Raw genomic sequence first — 20,411 nt, 5'->3', positions numbered from 1 at the left:
GGCATTTTTAATTATTAATTAAACTAACAGGCTTGGGGGTTGATGGTGTTTATTTTATATTGCAAGAAATTTTGAAACAAAATGTTGATGTCATTACCAGTTAAGCACATTCTGTTTCATATAAATGTCTAATACTTAGTTTCCTTTTCAAGGAAACCTATTGATTTCTTACTGTGCAGTCCACTTCACTTAAAAATGTTTGACAACTACTACTGTATAGTATTATGTACTGCTAAACTAACCTCTGTATATTCTATTTAGATTGACAGCTCTAGCCAAAAAATGGAAAACATATTCTAACAGAGGTCAGTGTAATTCCTTTTTGCATTTGCCTTCACTGCTTTTAACACACAGTATCCCGAAAACTAGTTTAATTACTCTTTATTTCTGTTTTGTTCTGTTATGTTTAATAAAATGTTTTTTAAATATTACAAAGTTTAGACACAAAGAGACACACTTCTATTCTTGAATTCTCTTACCTAAATTCAACTTCAACAAGACTAAGCTCCTTCAGATCAGCACTGAGCTCAAAGGCTCTCAGTATAGGATCCTCTTCTGTCAGCATTATAAGTGAGGGGCTTGCCAGGCAGCGATAAATATCAAGACGAAATCTGAAATAATCCAAAATACCAAAAGTATTGTCATATAAGTAGGTAATAGAAAGTAGGTGTTAGGTACTGTTACAGCACCTGTTTTTTCCAGAACAAAAAGGTACATTCCTGAATAAGAAATCACTTGTTAAAAGTTCCTTACCATTTGTTTTCTATAAATATCATCTATTACTACATTAAACTTTTAGAACAGCCACAATATGCAATGTACTAAAATAATGTTTTGTTTTAAATTTCTTGCCACAATGTCTTGAAACACAAAAAATTACAATCACGCTACTGACTATAGTGACATGGAAAATAACAGTATAAAATCACAGCCTAGGTGATGCTCAATTATAAAACGGACCACTACAAATACCTTACATTTCACATGAACGTAAAAACTATTATTTAAACTACAGTATAACCTCTGTTTCCAGTGCTAAAGTCATTAGGGACTATTAAAGGGGCGTGTATGCAAAAGTTTAGACATTCCTCCCTAGAGCATACCTCCAACTCTCCAGGGTCTCCTCAACCTGCTCCCTACTATTGCTACAGATCACAATGTTATCAGCAAACATCATAGGCCAAGGGGACTCCTGTCTAATCTCGTCTATCAACCTGTCCATCACCATTGCAAATAACAAAGGGCTCAGAGCCGATCCCTGATGTAATTCCACCTCCACCTTGTGAATGCATCCGTCACTCCTACCTCACCACAGTCACACTTCCCTCGTACATATCCTGTACAACTTTTACATATTTCTCTACCACTCCTGACTTCCTCATACAATACCACAACACCTCTTGAGGCACCCTGTCATATGTTTTCTCCAGGTCCAAGAAGATGCAATGCAATTCCTTCTGGCCTTCTCTATACTTCTCCATCAACACCCTCAGAGCAAACATTGCATCTGTGGTGCTCTTTCTTGGCATGAAACCATACTGCATCACCTCACTTCTTAACCTAGCTCCCACAACTCTTTCCCTTAACTTCATGCTGTGGCTCATCAATTTTATCCCCCTGTAGTCACTACAGTTGTGCACATTCCCCTCATTCTTAAATATCGGCACCAGTAGGCATCCTCTCACTTTCCAAGATTCCATTAAACAATCTGGTTAAAAACTCAACTGCCATCTCTCCTAAACACCTCCATGCTTCCATAGGTATGTCATCTGGACCAACAGCTTTTCCTTTCTTCATCCTCTTCATAGCTGTCCTTACTTCCTCCTTGCTAATCCGTTGCACACCACATCATCCAACCTCTTTTGTCTTTGAATATAAAAGACTAAAATTAAAAAATGAAACTGAATATGGTATGTTTAAATCTCCATTGTGTTATGGCAAGGAGTCTACTCAGGCAACATTGGACATGTTACAATAATCATTTACGAATGAAAAAACATAAAGGCCACAAAGTATTTTCATATGCAACTAAATAAGAAAGCCGCTGAAATGAACCTGCAACCACCATGAACTTGCACTATGTATTTGACATCTCACAATAAACTTTCAATTCCATTCTGTCTTGCTGAAATATCCTTTCTGCTCAGATTTCATCATTGACTCCATATTATTGATTTGGGCCAATGTTTCTTCCAGTCACACATTATTTCCTGTGACATCAGGATGTGACACAACCTCAGTGCCTACTAAGTACACCCCTATGCTTAACAGTTAGTGTTCTTTAGTTCAGAAACTTGTGTTCTCTAAATGTATCTTTTATAGTTATGGCCAAAATGTTAATTTATTTGTTTCAGACCAGAGTACTGGCTTATTGTTTTACATACTTCAAATGCTGACACTGATACTAAAGTTATAAGAAAGCTTCCTTTCTGACAAAACTTTCATGCAGATCATTTCTGTGCACGCAACTCTCAATTACAGATCACTGGGTCATAACTCTGGTGTTAGCTAACCTTTCTACATGTCCTTCTACAGTATATATGCATATAGTTTATAAGCTATTTCATTAACAATTTTTGTCTCTTCCAGATCATGACTTGTCTTTGACCATTCCCACTAACTTTAACTTATTAAAGTTTCTGGCAATAGAAATTTCAAGCTGCTATATAACTGTTTAGACACCCAACAAAGTAGAGGGAGGGTATTTAAAGATTCAATTTCTTCCAGTCTTTAACCTAAATATATAGTTCAGGGTCACAGGAATGAACACAAGGCAGGAACCAGCCTTGGATTTAATGTCAGTCCATCACAGGGGTCACACAGACTTACTTATTATACATAGGATTGAAAATGATCAGTTGATAAGATATGTATTTGGGACATAAAAATGTTACTCTGAGGAAAATCTACACAGACATGTAAAGAGTTTTGAAACTCAGCAGAGGCAGTGTTCTGGCTAGGAATCGGACCTAAGGATCAGTGCTAGACACTCAGTACTCAGTCACCTACCTAAAGATGCTCATGGTCCTTGAGAGAATGAAATATCCTGAGAGTTCAGAAGGATCTAAGCATTTATTTGATTTTTTTTATTTTTGATTTGATATACTTTGTTAATCCTCATGGATTATTATCTTTTTGCATGACTTTTAGGGGTCAGAGTGCAGGGTCAGCCATTGTACAAAGCCTCAGAAGCAATTTTAGGGTCTTACTCAAGGGCCCAACAGAACATTCTACAGGGTGGTCCAGATCTAATTATGCAGATCCAGATCATCTGGATGACTTTGATTTATGCGGGGACGATTCCAGTTCAGCGCAAAAAAAATTCTTCATGTCGTCAGTTCACACACTTCTCGATGGTCTGGGATTTTTCGGGTGATTTTCTGTGTAATAAACTTAATAAGTTATAGCGTAATGAAAATTGCATAATTAGATCTGGACCACCCTATACTGTGGAACTATGTTTTTCTTGTTTCATTTAATGATTAATGAGTTATTTAAGTTCTGACAACCTAAATAGGTATTAATGGATCATCTGGAAGAATGCCACAGTCACTAGTATATTTTTTTCAGTTTCTTAATTTTGATAAAAAAAAACTATAACTTTCCATTAAAATGATTCAATGAAGCATACAATTCGAGTGAGTGTACTTGCACATTTTCTTGCAGCTGTACATATTCTCATTAAAATCATTAGAAGATGTATTTCATTACTATACTATACTATATACTATCATATATGTTAAGGGTCTTATAACGCTTATTTTCTGACCTGCACATTATTCATGTACAAATGCAGGATACCCTCTAGTGGTTTCTGTTTGAATTACAATTGCTGACACTACATGCTGAAAGATGGTAGATCAGATTATCATGAAAAATGCATTTAGTAAACAATTTTACTATTAGGTTACCAAATCTAGAATGTGCTGTACTTTTTAAAGCAAGCAGAGCTGCTGAGATGAGCTCCATCAACTGAAATCTTGTAATGGAAAAAGTTGATTAAAGAAAAATTTTAAAAATAGCAAGGAATTACTTTCTTCAAGGAACAGTGAGAGATGGTGAAACTGGCAAAGATTATCTGTCAAAATAAACAAGGCCATATCAAATCAGCAAAAGAATAATAATAAATGTGTGCTTGCATAATGACAGTCTTCCCCACACTGTGGTACAACCTTAGCCAAACTAAGAAAATGAAAAATGGAGGTTAAAGGTCCTACTGGAGAAAATGTGCATTTTGTTATATGGGATTTATTATTGCATTATGTTGTTGTTTTATTTGCTATGATTTTAATGTCCACATTCTTGTCATAGCCACAGAGGCAAAACAATCTCAATTGCATACAATTTAGTATTTGGAATATTGCATCCCACCTTACTAAAAACCATTTAAATTATTCTGCTCTTCTAATCATAAATGTCTCCTATGTGATTTCAGTTAATTCATTATTTAACTTAATTATACATATATTAAAAAAGTAACAAGATGCTCCTCATAAAATTGTTCTTATCACAGTATCTTTTCATTTTCATGATTACATAATTAATTATATATAACATAAATAGTAGCAAACATTATATTGCATAAACACCTGAAATGATGAAGTAATGAAGATATACAATCCTAACCTAGAATGGCGTAGACTGTCCTTTTTATTTTTGGCATTACACAAAGTACACTCGCAACCCACAGCATGAGGCCTCGGCAAAGAGACATCCTGTTTAAGCAGCATGGTAAGAATCTCATAGTTGTTGCGATGTGCAGCTAGAATTACTGGGGCTACATCCATTGTTGTGGAATATTCAGGGTTCTGAATACGTTGCATTAGTTTCTATATTAAAATGAGACAAGAAAAATATTGAAAAAAATATGTTGTCAATATAAATTTAAATGAAAACATGACTCAAGAAGTAAAAGAAAAAATACTACAATAAATCCGACAATGTTAGATCCACAAGTCAGGATTAAATAAAATTATACATTAAATTTAAAACAATAATTAGTCACAATAGAGGTGTTCTTTTTTTACTAAAAAACTCAATCTTTAATTACGTCTATGTGTTTTAACACTTAAGCATTAAAAAGGATATAGTCTGGGATTATATGTAACACAGAAAAAGAGTTAAGTAATTATTATTTAGCTAGCACACTAAACAGGGAGATGAACAGCACTGTGCGATTGTGTTGTTCCTGTATTCCTCAGCTGTTCTATTCTCTTTATATTATATTTTAATTTATTTGTCCAAAAGAAAAGAAGGTTTATTTTTCCATTGACATTTTCTATTTACAACTAAATATTCTATGCAAGAACTATTACCAACATAGATTAGCTACTAAATCTTTACAGTTTAAAACCACCAAGAAGAAATGCTGCCAGCACATTGCCAATCAAAGCTTATAACTGTATGCTGTGCCGTTAACCTAGAAAACAGATTAAAACTTCCTAATGATAATTACCTGTTGATTAATAAATCATTTAGGGTTTAGATGTTTAAAGATTCACAAAAATACTGACCGCAATTGAGGGCTTAGAAGACCTTCTTGGCCGATGGTTTAATAATATATCAACAGCACCAACAACTTCTGAATCAATTGCAACCAAAAGCGAATCTGTTGTCTAGACAAAAAGAGAAAGAAACTGCGTATTTGCCACATTAGCTATAATTATTAACATATCAACCCAGATTATGCAATGTTAAAAAATATACTGAGAATACATTTTTTTACTGAATTTATTAAAATCAAATAACATTCCATACACATAACTCAAGTTTTACAAAAAGAAAAAAAAAGGTTTGAAACAAGTCATCCCCCACCCTGAGAAAGAGAGCTAGGCCAGCAGTGTAAAACTTTATGCTAGATTCCCTAAGTGTAAATTTGATTTTTTCCAGTTTCAAATAGCATATAACATCAGTTACCCACTGACATAGAATAGGTGAGTTAGGATTCTTCCAATTGAGCAAGATAAGTCTATGTGCCAATAGTGTAGTAGAGGCAATTACAGTTTGTTTGTCCTGCTCCACTTTAACTCATCAGGAAGTACACCAAACACAGCTGTTAGTGGATTAGGAGGGATTGTGACATCCAAGATGTCTGAAAGGCATTTAAAGATTTTGGTCAAAAATGATGTTAATTATGGTGCAAGCCCAAAACATGTGACCCAGTGATGCCGGAGCTTGATTGCAGCGTTCGCAGGTTAGATCTTGCTCTTGAAACATTTTGTACAATTTTAAACAAGACAGATATACTTGATAGATGATTTTAAGTTGAATAATTGCATGCTTTGTGCATATGGAGTTCGAGTGAATTCTGTACATTGCTATTTTCCACTCCTTTTCTGAAATATTGAGTAAGTGATACTTTTCCTACTGTTTAACTGGATCTTTGAAAGGGAGGAACTTTAAAATAGGTTTATATATTATAGAAATTCTGTCTGAGTCCTCGCCACTGAGCATAGAGGTAGGTGGGAGGTAAGGAAAATTGGGCAGGTTCTGTTTAACAAAGTTTTGAATTTGAAGGTAGTGAAAGAAATGTGTTACTGGTGAGTTAAATTTGGAGTGTAATTGTTGGTAGTATGAAAATATGTTGTCTATGTACAGATCTCCAAGTGATTTAATCCCAAATGTTTTCCAAGCATTAAAAACTGTGTACGTTTGAGAGGGTGGGAAAAGGTGATTCTCGTGCAGAGGTGCCACAGATAAAAGCTTGTCTATCTTAAAATACTTCCTACATTGGTTCCATATTCTGACTGAGTGAAGCACAATTGGATTGTTAGTATATTGCCGATAACTTGTATTTATTGGGGAAAAAAGCAAGGAATATAAAGAAGTACTGGATAGATTTTATTTCTATTGCGGACCAAGCCTGTGTACGTTCATGTGTTTCTGTCCATGTCCTGGTTTTTATAGTTTGTATGTTTGCTGCCCAGTAATAAAACTGAAAGCTAGGTAGAGCCATGCCGCCTTTTGCCTTAAGTCTTTGTAGGGTCGCCCTTTGGATATGTGGATGTTTTGAATTCCAAATAAATGAGGTTATGGTTGAGTCTAATTTCTTAAAAAATGATCTATTGATATATATTGGAATGTTTTGAAATAAAAAGAGAAGCTTAGGAAGGATATTCATCTTAACAATGTTAATTCTTCTAGCTAAAGTGAGATGAAGGGTTGACCATCTATGCAAGTCTTACTTAATTTTTTATATACAGACAGCAAAATTTTGTTGATAAAGAACTTTATATTTACTTGTGTATTTACCCCTAGGTATTTAAACTGATCTGCAATGATAAAAGGGAAGGTGTCCAATCTAATATTGCATGCTTGAGAATTCACAGGGAAGAGCACACTTTTATTCAAATTGATTCTGAGACCAGAAACCTTTTGAAATTCTGTAAGTGCTGTTAGTACTGCAGGCACGGTATTTTGTCGGTCTGATATATACAGTACCGTATCATCTGCATATAGAGAAATTTTCTGTTCCAGTCCTTCTCTAATAATCCCCTTTATCTCAATAGCATTTCAACAGTGAATTGCAAGTGGCTCAATGGTGATTGCAAAAAGCAGTGGTGACAAGGGGCATCCTTGTCTGGTACCACGCTGTAGTTTAAAGTATTCTGAATTGATGTTGTTAATACAAACTGAAGCTTCTGGATTGGTATACAGTAGTTTGATCCATGCACAAATGTTTGGGCCAAGCCCAAATTTCTCCAATGCAGTGAAAAGGTAGTTCCATTCAACCATGTCAAATGCTTTTTCTGCCTCCAATGATAATAATATCTCCGGGGTGTTTGACTTTGTTGGTGAATATATTACATTAAACAGGCGTCGAGGAATGGAAGCTAAGTGTCTGCCTTTAATAAATCCAGTGTGGTCTTGTGATAATACCGAAGGCAGCACTTTCTCCATCCTTCTAGCTAGGACTTTGAAGAATATCTTAACTTTGTTATTCATAAGTGAGATTGGTCTGTACAATGCACATTTTAATAACTCCTTATTTTGTTTAGGAAAGACAATAATTAATGCTTGGCGAAAAGTTTGAGGTAGAATTTTATTTTCTCTAGCTGTAAATGTTGCTAATAAAAGGGGAGTTAGCTGAGTGGAGAATTTCTTATAAAATTCATCACGGTAGCCATCAGGGCCTGCTGCTTTCCCATTCTGCAGTGAGTTTATAGCATCTAGTAATTCTGATAGTGCCAGAGGATTATCCAATTCCTCTGCCCTAAGAGTATCTATTTATGGCATCTGTAATGCGTCGAGAAATGCCTTGGATTATGTCTTGTCTTCTTTAATCTCAGTAGAGTATAAAGATTTTTATTAGTCTCTAAATGTGTGCATTATATTTTTATGGTGAATGATTTTGTCTCCATTTGTGCTGGTGATTGCTGGAATTGCATTGCGAACTTTATGCTTGTGGATTTGTTGAGCTAAGATCTTATTAGCTTTCTCTCCATAAATAATGGTACCAAAACATCCTCTGAGAGCAATTTCTCCCAACCACCCAAGAACAGTTTGGTGACGAACAATGCCTTTTCCAACATGATGGATCACCGTGCCATTAGGCAAAAGTGATAACTAAGTGGCTTGGGGAGTAAAACCTCGAAATTTTGTGTCCATGGCCAGGAAACTCCCCAGACCTTAATCCCATGGAGAACTTGTGGTCAATCTTCAAGAGACGGGTGGACAAACAAAAACCCACAAATTCTGACAAACTCCAAGCATTGATTATGTAAGAATGGGCTGCCATCAGTCAGGATTTGGCCCAGAAGTTGATTGACAGCATGTCAGGGCGAATTGCAGAGATCTTGAAAAACAAGGGCCAACACTGCAAATATTGACTCTTCGCATAAACTTAATGTAATTGTCAATAAAAGCCTTTGAAACTTATGAAATGCTTGTAATTATACTTTAGTATACCATAGACATAAAGACAAAAAGATCTAAAAACACTGAAGCAGCAAACTTTGTGAAAACCAACAGTTGTGTCATTCTCAAAACTTTGGCCACTACTGTATATACATAAATATGAATTTCCAGGTGATAATTATCACAGCATTGTATATACTTTGAGATAAATATACTGCAACACATGGAGTAAGCATATTAAGCATTTCCTGAACGAAGAATAATGATAAAGTATTTCTAAACATGGTGCATTAATCAACATTAATCAACAAAAAAGTGATGATAGAGACAAATACATAAAAGGGAGCACATAAAGTAAAAAATAAATAAGCAAAAAAAATCCTATAGCTACATCTTCTGTCTACTTCATTACCACAAAGTGAGCTGACTTGTCTACTTACTACCCACTGTACTACTTCAAAGCACTCTCTCCGACTCCACAATCCATATGCTTCTGTCTCTGAGGTGATTTTAAAACACATTCCAGGGTTGCTTATGACCAAGCATAAAATCACTTTTCAAGCTAAGGTCCAATTCTAACAGTGTCAGGCAGATAAACTACAATCCCCAAGGCTATTATAACCCTGGACCTTCCGGGTGTACTACTCTCACCTGTCCTCCAAAAATCAGCTTTAAATGGGAATGTAATCACATTCTTGAGTTAAAACTTTGGGTTGCTCACTAGTGACCTTGTGAATATTATGTATTACCACCTAGTCCATCCGTGATGCACCTCCCTTAATGCTAATGCCTAAACCAGATACTATGCTTTGAAACCTGCCCCAGCAGGACAACATGAATTCTTCCTATCAGTACCTGCCTGATTCCCCTTCTAGTGGTGATGTTTAGATCCTATCATGTGTTACACCACCAGCTTGCAATCGCCCTGTACTAATAGCTAAACGCTTTGGCTATAGCATAAAAAAAACAAAACATTACCTGACAACCATGTTCTAGAAGAAGTTGCAGTATATCCAGATTCTCATTTTCAATAGAGATTGTCACAGCATTTCTTCCTAATACATCCACACAGTTGATATTAAGTTCATCATTTCTTTTCTCTTCAAGAAGTTTCTTCACCATATAATAATCTCCTTCAAAGAAAAAAAAAACCTCATGACCTTCAGTCATGTTTTAAATAGGACCCATTTCTTATATTTAGTTTTTTTCTGTTTATGTATACTGGTATTTTTTTTTCTTAATTCTTGAAATGTATTTTTCTTTTTTTCTTGCATTGTATTATTCTTATTTAACACCTTTTCATTTGTTAATCATTTTGTAGTTTAGAATTCTGTTAGTTATTGTCCTTGATTCTTATACAGTTAGCTAAAGGGAAGGTGACCCCCTGACGTAGTAGCTGCCCTCAGCTTATATAAGGCTCTTGCTTGTTTTGTTCATCTCATTCACTTTTGGATTTGTAAGTGCTAGCTTTATGATTCTCTGCATTTGGCTCATTTAGGGCATTGTTCTTCAGATTCTGCCTTGGGTTTTGGTTAAAACTACATTTAGTATTTTGCTTTTGAAATTATCACCTTTTGTTAATAAGCTTATATAATTATTAACAAATTCGGCTTTGTTACCTTTGGGCAGTAAATTGTTCCCCTCTTCCTTTCCGAATTTAAAAGTTTACTCTTATTATTAGGAGTTCCAAACATGACAGATGAGGTGAGGTCTCCAAAAAGCTCTACAAAAGGCAGGCCAGTACCTTCACAGGCCAGACTGGATCAAAACCCCCACAGCAACCTGGGTGATTTAACGAATAGCACTCCCTAGCAGAGAGCTGATCTCTCTTTTAACATTTTGCACATGGACAACCTGGACACTGGATCGTTTCATCATGGCAGAGTTTGGAAGAGCAGGATGAAAAGTCTCCTTGCCATCACAGGCCCATGGGTGTGCACCTGGAACATCCTGATAGTTGATTTTTAAACATTTTTGAGATTAATGCCTGACATCTTTATTATCTTAAAAAAGCTAGGGAACAGTATACCTCAGTTGTGAATAAAAACTATTAAAACATACAGAAAATAAGAAAAAATATTATCAAAAACAGCAAGAAGAGGTGAGCTGTACACATATCTATTTCATATTTGTAGAAAGTTAGGAATCAGTGCTAACAAAGTGATGTGAATGGCCCTTACACTAAAGCCATCTCTAACCAGGTCCTATAATCCTGAAGTCCAACAAGCTCACAATATATGTAGACAATATAGAATAAAATACTGACTTGCTAATAATAATTTACATATCAGAAGTTAAAAATCAAACACATGAATTCTCTAGTCTAGAACAAAAAAATGTCTGTCCCCAGGTAACTATCAAATTAACAAGAGACTTTGTATACCAGTCTCAAACTTACTTAATCTGATTTTAGGGCTGCAGGGACCCACATCATTTGGCACAAGTCTGGACATAGCTATGTAGAGGCAGTTGATCCATTACAGAGCCTACTCACATACAACAGTCACTTTATAGAGTTACAAGCTAACCTGGCCTGTGGATGTAAGAGGAAAACCCAGCATGGGATTTATATTCAAAACACTGCATCTGTGAAGCACCACTTTTAACAACTGCACTACAGACAGTCCCTTCTAATTTAAGACTACAATTAATAACATAAATAAGCTTTACATTGAACTCAAATCAATTAACGAACAAACTTTCTCCATGTTTATCAAAAATAACATTTTCTATTTTTTTATTTGTTCTTTAACCACATAAAATGGCTGTTACTCATAACACAAAAAGTAGCTATTTTTTATTGCAATACTTTTATATTTGGTAAAACTAACAACATTGTTAAAGGATCTACAGTATTTACAAGGACTGACTGGGTTTGAAAAATATTTGCAAAGAAAACACCATGAATAACTGCCATGTTACAAACGTAAAATGCCATTTTAAAATTCCACAAAGAAGGAAATATATTCTAGCATTATAAAAAAGAACCAATGCTATTGTAAACAACAGTCATTCAACCAAAGTACTTTACATTGACCAAAATATGAGAAATCAACTAAATAATTTTGTCATTATTGAAACAAATAACCTGGTTTACTCTCACTGGTTTAAAAAAATGAATTTTGTCATTGCAAAAATATTTTCATTTAATATTGGGGGAAAAAGAGCTAACCAAAGATCATCCCCTCCCCAAAAAATAAAAGGTGTGCAGACAGGCATTGTTTGGGGGTTTAGGTGGCCACCAAGCCAATTGCCAATTGCCAAAAAGCTGATTACCCTGATTACGCACAAGCATACACGGCATATACATACCTCTAATACCACTGTTCCTTTTACATAAAAATGAATACAATTATTTCAAATGTCTGCAAAATTAAAATACTAAACAACTGTTTTAATTGTGAATAAATATTTTTACTTGCATTCATGAACACAAAAAAACAAATTCAATTGTTTCTATTACTGTATGTTACATTTAGGTATGTGAAAAGAAATGTAATAAACACTTAACAAATTTCCTATTTCATTCATATACATACAATATTGTTGTAAATCAATTTAACTTGAAAATATTTAGTCACTCTGTATATAAAAAATATTGCGGTAAACCAATTTAACTTGAAAATATTTATGCAATCTAATATTTATAAACATATATAAAGTATTTAGTCATTGACTTACATATAATTTCTCTAGTTTTTGTCAATTCTTAGTTTTTTTGATCCAAAACATTGTTTGGTCGCCCATCTTTTGTACAACGTTTCTGGTGCATCCCTAAGAATCATCCAACAGTTGTATATCATCATATTGATAACTTAACATGTTTGGTAATTTTTTTCCATTCCCTTGATATCCTAATGGAATCTTTCACCCAGCTCTGCACTCACTGACCCAATATGTTCAAGGAAAAATTTCAAATGAAAATTCAAAAAGTAAACTTTGAAATTCATGTTGCAACCCTATTCCTTAATCTAACTTAATACTTTTTTCATCATTTCTTTGTAATTTGGATCTTTATTGTTACCTAAAAACTTAAAAATTACCCAAGTCTCTCTTTCCAGGTCATTCAAATTATGCTTCAGAAATCAGTTTTGTAATATCAGGTTCAGTAAAAATGCCCCCTTTCAATTTAGCCTAAGACAAACCTGGAAACTTTTAGCACTAATACATAAATCAGGCTTCAGCTTTTAATAGGGCTTTGACAAACTGCTTCATTAAGCAACCGATCCACAAATCTAGGTCAAAGCTCTTTGAACATGGGGAAGGTGCTATATAAATAAAATTTATTATGATGATTTATTATTATTATGATATTAAATGTCTTTGGATCTCATAGTCTTTCAGCTGGTATGAAAATTATGCGACAGGCATAGTTGAAAATCTTGGGTTGGGGTTAATTCAGAATTTAGGTCCAATCAGTGTTAGGGTGCCTAATCAGGGTCATCTCAAAGGAAAATGTCTGCTATTAATTACTGCTAACCGTGCCAAGGACTCTTCTGACAATGGATGCCATGCATATTGCTGCTTGTTTTTGTAGAATAGAGATGTTGGCCAAGATCTTTTCAGTATATTGCTTAATGGATTTATAACCCCAGTAAGCACCTATGATGACAGGGACCACTTCTACATGCTCTTCTTTAGGACCGATGTTATAGTCCAACGGCACAGAGATATCTATTTATAAAGTTTTATTGGTGGAGAGTTTTGTATAAATGATGTCTGACTGGTTGGCATTGACTGTGACATCTGTTTGAACAGGGAGCTCCCAGAGAATCTTAGATGTAGTATTTTCCAGGATTTTTTGTTCTAACAAACCCCATCTCCACCAGTGTCTTGGCACTTGGAAATTGTTATCCATAGCTAGCATCCAGTGGATATATTTTACTAAATTGTTGTGGCACCATAGAAGGAAAATATTGGCTAGTGTTTCACAAGCACTGACAATGTAATGTATGGTATCATCACATATTTTACATAGGCAACACAAACTATCTTCTTCTGGTTGTTTGAGGACTTATCTTATGTACTACAGGTAAAATTCTGTTACAATGAACTCCCAGGGACCTAAAAAATATTTTGTTGTAATGAGATTCTGTATTTGTTACTATAATGCTTTCTTTAACTTGCGTCCAGGCATTTCCAATCATTTCAATAGCTTCTTTCGCGTTAATTTTAATCTCCTCCTGCCTACAAGTTATGCTGACAAGAATTTTACTCAGCATTTCCTTGCCATAATATACTTTCAGGGTGCGAATGATGCTCAAATCCAATGGCTGAAGCACTGCTGTGCAATTGGGTGGGAGGATTTCAATGTGAACATTATCTAAATGTGGAACCATGTTGTGTGCAGCACAGTTATCAATCAGAAGCCGAATCATCCTTTTCTTCTTCTTCATATTATGAGGTTTCTGAACACTTTTGGGATCCCCCCACTCCCCACCCAACGGGAACAACACACTGAAGTGTCTCCCGAAGCATGATTGCAGCGTCTGTGGAAGATTGTTTGTCTGTTGTTGGGGCAAGGCAATAGCAGGCTCACAGCAGTGCAGTGAAGCGCCACAGAAGCAAATCATAAAAGATCGGAGTCATGCTATAAGTCCCTGTATTGCACCCCAAAACACGTGGTTTAATCTCAGGACTTTAGCAAAACCAGCTTTATTCAGCTTGAAACAGGAACGGCACAGTTATTTATTGTAGGCAGAGTTGTGGCCAGGTCAGTGACCAAGTAATCCTGTTACCTGCATTTACAATGTACGTGCTCCTAACCTTGCATCACCCATCGAGATCTTTTCTGTTTACTTTGGCAGAGAGACGCAGCATATCTGTGAGCCTGCTATTGCCCTGTACAGATGCAGAGATCGCACTTCGGGATGCTCTTTGGCGTGCTGTCTAGTTGGGGGAGGTCCCAAGAGAGTTTACAAACCTCACATTTTCTTGAATGAGTGCCGCATTAATAGGAATGTTTCTTGAACGAGCATCACTGAACCACATAAAAACTGCTTTTCGATGTCTTCAAATGCAGCAGTTCACATACGCAACCTGAGATTTTTCTTCTTTTTTTGCTTAGTCTTTCAAGAAAGTTGACAGGGTTGATGGCAAAATTCTGAATTCACTGGCAACGTCTTTTTCCTTTTTGCCACAATCGAGAGCTGCAAAAAATGAAAGTTTTTTTTTTCTTCTATGAACTGTTATCGTTTGTCGTGTCTGCTGTAGGAGGGTGACAATGAGTTAAATTCCAATGAATGTATATGCATACACACACACACACGCATGTATATATATATATATTGTCACACACGTGCGCATGGGAGGCAGCTAAAGGGCTTGAGTGAAGGCAGTTGGAGGCATGCCGGGTGTGGCAGAGTGCACTGACTCTTTTCTCCCTTGCCTGTAGACCATCCCCGGGGATTTCACCTGGATCACCTGACATCACTTCCGGGACTGAGCCAATGGAAGTCGGCCACACCAGCTCCAGTCCCTCTGATGTCACCTCCGCTCTGAGCCAATGGTGGAAGACCACGTGCCGGATCCATACGACCTCACTTCCTGTCTCCCCCTTTAAAACCTGCCCCTTTTCCTTTGTTTCTTCAGTCTTGTTTTGGACTCGGTTGTGTGCACTTCAGTGCTCTGTATTTTGTTGAAAGAAAACGACTTTTGCAGCCAGGATACCACAATATACGGGTGGCTGCCCCAACTCTTTATCTGTCAATGTCTCGTTCTTGTGACAGTGGCGTAGCCGGCAGGATGGAGAAGTCCCGGAGGAGAAGGGGACAGGACCTGCAATATACCCAGGTGGGAGCGTGCGGGGCCGAGTATTCAGGCGGGAGGGTGCCCGTGGTTGGCGTGACCGGTGCGGGCTCCGCTCCCGGCACTCATAACTAGCCCATCTGGAGTGGCCAGGGAGTGTGCGGGTGGGGCTCACAGAATTGGGCTGCCCTGGAGGGGGGAGGCAAAAGGGACTCAGTATGCTCTCTTGGGGGAGAGTGCCTGCCTCCCTGCGAAACCAAAGCCCCATTTACCACCTAGGGGTGCCCCAGACTGGCAGGTGAATAAAATAAAAATGGAGGTTGGACCCTGAGCGGCCAACCAACAAACAAGCCTGGTCCTTATGGGCAATGGTAGGGCATTGGCTACGGCCATTTGAAAACACGCCCTACCAAATAATAGAGCAGGTAGCTTGCTATCTGCTCCTGGAAGCGCTTCCCGTGGCTTCACCCAGCCGGTTTGGGGCGGCGTTCAAGAACATGTCTGAGCTCATAGAGCTTATGGAGACGCAGAGGGCGGCCTCACACTCTGGGGAGCAGAACCGTCCTCATGTCAAACTCAGCGGGTGCGTTCCAAGACCTAGCCCCACCCTGTACAATCCGGAGCCCGTATTGGCGTCCAGCGGGCAGCGCGCAAAACCGCTTGGAGGCAAGGAGGAATGCAGGTGGAGGGTGAGGAGGGTTGGTGTGCTCTGCTAATCCGTTGGCGGTCCCACATACTGGCGTGGTGATCGCCAACGGACACAAGACCACAGGTTTGTTCGACTCCGGCAGCAACATTTCATTGTTGCCCGCCGCTTTGTGCAACCGCAACAGTGGCTAAATTTAAGACCGGTATAACCTGTGTCCACGGAGACATCCGCTGGTACAGGTCCGCCGCTGTGTCATCAGTTACGGAGGGTCAGTTCAGAAGCTCACCGTAGCGTCCTACCTGATCCTCCACACCCGGTGATACTAGGGCGGACTGGTCTAAAATCAAAAGCGGTGAGACACATACCACTCCGGGGTTAATTTGGGCCTCGTTATGGGCGGAGATAACCCGTCTCAAGCTGCCTCCACGCCGTGTAATCAGCCGGCAGAGAGAGAAGCAGTCGCCCTGACTGGCGTGGCAACTCCGGGCCGTCGCGGGCTAACCGTCATCCACCAACGCCAGGGCGGGCGGGAGAAACCACGCCCATTGAGGTCGGCGCTGACCCTCTCTCCGTGTTGCGGTTCCAATTTAAAAACGCCGGCTTCTTTTAGAGGGAGCAATGGAATGATGACTCCCTGAAGTTTGTAAAAAATGCAGTGGTCCTTGTCAATGGCCAGCGCACTAATCAGTCGATGCCACAGGGCCCCTACTTTGTGCTAGATAATGACCTCCTTTACCGTGTAGCAATGCATGACGGGCAGGAGGCGAGGCTGCTGCTAGTGCAGCGTACCTTCCGGCGGCAGGTCTGTGAGCTAGCACACGCCCACCTCCTAGGTGGCCACCTGGGCACCGAAAAAACTCTGGAGCGGATCAAGCTCCGTTTCTACTGGCCAGGAATTAATGAGGAGGTTAGCCGCTTTTGCGCTTCCTGCCGGAGTGTCAACTGCGACAAATTCCTAGGAGGGACCGTGCTCCTCTCATTCCTATTCCACTGATTGGCGTTCCCTTCCACAGAATCGGGTCGACCTGGTGGGACCCTGGAGCCCTCAGCCCGAGGACACAAGTACATTTTAGTCCTCGTGGATTACGCTACACGATACCCGAAGCTGTTCCGTTGCGCTCAGCTACCTCTAAAGCCATCGCGCGGGAATTACTAGGGGTATTCGGCGTGGGGATCCCCAAAGAAGTCTTGACAGACCAGGGGACCCCCTTCACCTCGGAAACGTTCAAGGAGACTGCCAGATTACTGAAAATAAAGCATTTAAAGACCTCGGTGTATCATCCTCAAACCGACGGATTAGTAGAGAGGTTTAATCAAACTCTCAAGCAAATGCTGCGTAAGGTGGTCAGCGAGGATGGAAGGAACTGGGATCAGCTCCTCCCCTCGTCCTTTTGCCTATCGGAAGTCCCACAAGCCTCCACGGGGTTCTCCCCTTTGAACTACTATACGGGCGACAACCTCGGGGCATATTAGATATTTTGAAAGAAGGCTGGGAAGAAGAGGCTCTTCCCTCCACAAACATACTGGAATATATCGCGCAGTTCTGCGATAGATTTGGAAAAATTCGCCTGTCCTTAAAAGTCACATGGAGGAGGCTCAAGCAGCACAGGCCGGTACTACAACCGCGCACGTCTCTTGGGAGTTCCGCCCGGAGATCGGGTCATGGTCCTAGTGCCTACCTCCCACTCTAAATTGCTTGCCCACTGGCAGGGCCCCTCTGAAGTTAAGGAGAGGAAGGGACTGGTCGACTATTTGGTGAGTCAACCCAATCGTCGGCCAAAGGAGCGGTTTATCATGTGAACCTGCTGAAACCGTGGAAGGACAGGGACCCGATCCCTCCTCCGGCCAGCCCGCTCACTCTTCGCTCACACACACGACCTTAACCGGCACGGACTTAAGTCCCAGACAGCGGCAGGAGCTGGAAACAGTTATCCGGACCGTTGGGAGGTAGTCAGTGAGAACCCGGAAGGACCTCTCTGATTGAGCACAACATCGTGACAGAGCCCGGGGTTGTTGTCCGAGAACGCCCGTATCGTCTTCCCGAGGCAAAAAAGGCTGAAGTGGAGCTTGAGATCAAGCGCATGCTGGAGCTAGGTGTGATTGAGGAAAGTTATAGTCCCTGGTCCAGCCCCATTGTGCTCGTCGGTAAGCCTGGCGGAAGTTGGAGGTTCTGCAATGACTTCCGTCGGCAATCAAGTCTCCCAATTTGATGCTTATCCAATGCCACGCGTGGGCGACCTCCTCGAGAGGCTTGGACAGGCTCAATACCTGACCACACTTGACATGACGAAAGGGTACTGGCAGGTTCCTTTAACGGACTCCGAAGGAAAAACGCGTTTAGTACCCCTAGCGGACACTGGCAGTATCGTGTCCTTCCATTTGGGTTACACGGGCTCCAGCAACCTTTCAGCGTCTGGTGGACAAAGTGCTTCGCCTCATAACTCATACAGTGCTGCCTACCTGGATGGCGTGGTCATCTATTCCAGCACATGGAAGGAACACCTACAGCATGTCCAAGCGGTATTACGGACACTTGGTGAGGCGGGCTCGGATTAATCCCAAGAAATGCTTCTTGGATTAAGCGAGCCAAATATTTAGGCTACCTGGTGGGTGGGGTACCGTAAGGCCACAGTGCTCCAAAATTGATGCCATTCTGAAATGGCCCGTCCATGAACCAAGCGGCAGGTCCAAGCCTTTCGGTTAGCGGGTACTACCGCCGGTTTGTACCCGGTTTTGGAGAGAGCGGCGCCCTTGACTGATTTAACAAAGAAGAGGGCCCCGAACATTGTGGTATGGACTGAAAAAACAGGCGCTGCATTTAGTGACTTAAAGCAGGCCCTTACGTCCACACCTGTTTTGATGGCACCTAACTTTTCTTTGCCTTTCATCCTCCAGGCGGACGCCGGACACAGGCCTGGGCGCCGTGCTGAGCCAAAGCGTCGATGGTGTGGAGCACCCCATCATGTTCCTGAGCGGAAACTGTTGGACCGGGAGACCAGGTATGCTGCGGTGGAGAGGGAGGCTCTGGCGATTAAATGGGCGATTACTCAGCTGAGGTACTACCTGTTGGGCGGAATTCACCCTTGTCACGGACCATGCACCCCTACAGTGGATGGCCCTCCACAAGGAGTCGAATCCGCGGGTCACCCGGTGGTTTCTTGACCTGCAGCCGTACAAGTTTTCGCTCGTTCATCGTCGGGGCGCTCTCCACGCCAACGCTGATGCGCTTTCTCGGGTTCACGACCTCTCGGTTAGGGTCGCCCGACCCGTCGGGTCTGGGCTAAGGGGGGGGCCTTGTCACACACGTGCGCATGGGAGGCAGCTAAAGGGCTTGAGTGAAGGCAGTTCGAGGCATGCGGGGTGTGGCAGAGTGCACTGACTCTTTTCTCCCTTGCCTGTAGACCATCCCGGGGATTTCACCTGGATCTCCTGACATCACTTCGGGACTGAGCCAATGGAAGTCGGCCACACCAGCTCCAGTCCCTCTGATGTCACCTCCGCTCTGAGCCAATGGTGGAAGACCACGTGCGATCCATCGACCTCACTTCCTGTCTCCCCCTTTAAAACCTGCCCCTTTTCCTTTGTTTCTTCAGTCTTGTTTTGGACTCGGTTGTGTGCACTTCAGTGCTCTGTATTTTGTTGAAAGAAAACGACTTTTGCAGCCAGGATACCACAATATACGGGTGGCTGCCCCAACTCTTTATCTGTCAATGTCTCGTTCTTGTGACAATATATATATATATATATATATATATATATATATATATATATATATATATATATATATATATAATCATTTTTTAATCCTTCATTCGCCATACAGAATTTCTTGTATTACAACCATTTTATTCCCACTGAAAAAAATGCCCAAGCTAACCATTATGTGAGAAATGTAGTGCCAGTAAACTTTCACCTAAACATTTCATTAGTAAAACCAAAGAACATGATCCTTGTTCATATAAAAACCACACAGACTATTTTAGTACCTCTGGTGCCTCTTTGCCTTAACAGTGTCATAATTCTTTTGTTGTTTATTCCTTGGAGTTAAAACTTAAGACTTAATAAATCACTAATTCTGGTAGCTTGTTTATCTAAATCGCTGTACAGTATATAATTATCAGTTACCATTATTCATGAAGCATACACATATTACCAAAAA

General features: G+C 39.9%; 1 protein-coding gene across 2 annotated transcripts in view; it reads right to left on the bottom strand.

Moving 5' to 3' along the window:
• Window positions 1-20,411, bottom strand: part of trpc1 (transient receptor potential cation channel, subfamily C, member 1) — a 100,908-nt gene that overhangs the window by 68,663 nt on the left and 11,834 nt on the right. For both annotated transcript variants that reach the window (XM_039760430.1, XM_039760422.1), the window contains exons 2-5: window positions 9,835-9,989; window positions 5,514-5,615; window positions 4,627-4,829; window positions 480-611 (exon numbers count right to left, since the gene is read on the bottom strand). In XM_039760430.1, the coding sequence (XP_039616364.1) occupies window positions 480-611; window positions 4,627-4,829; window positions 5,514-5,615; window positions 9,835-9,989 (592 nt within the window). The remainder of the gene's footprint in view (window positions 1-479; window positions 612-4,626; window positions 4,830-5,513; window positions 5,616-9,834; window positions 9,990-20,411) is intronic.

Source organism: Polypterus senegalus, chromosome 1 (assembly GCF_016835505.1).
Source record: "Polypterus senegalus isolate Bchr_013 chromosome 1, ASM1683550v1, whole genome shotgun sequence".
In the NCBI taxonomy this organism is placed as follows: Eukaryota; Metazoa; Chordata; class Cladistia; order Polypteriformes; family Polypteridae; genus Polypterus; species Polypterus senegalus.
The sequence above is the reverse complement of the archived record's forward strand: the minus strand, read 5'-3'. Positions and strand labels throughout refer to the sequence as shown.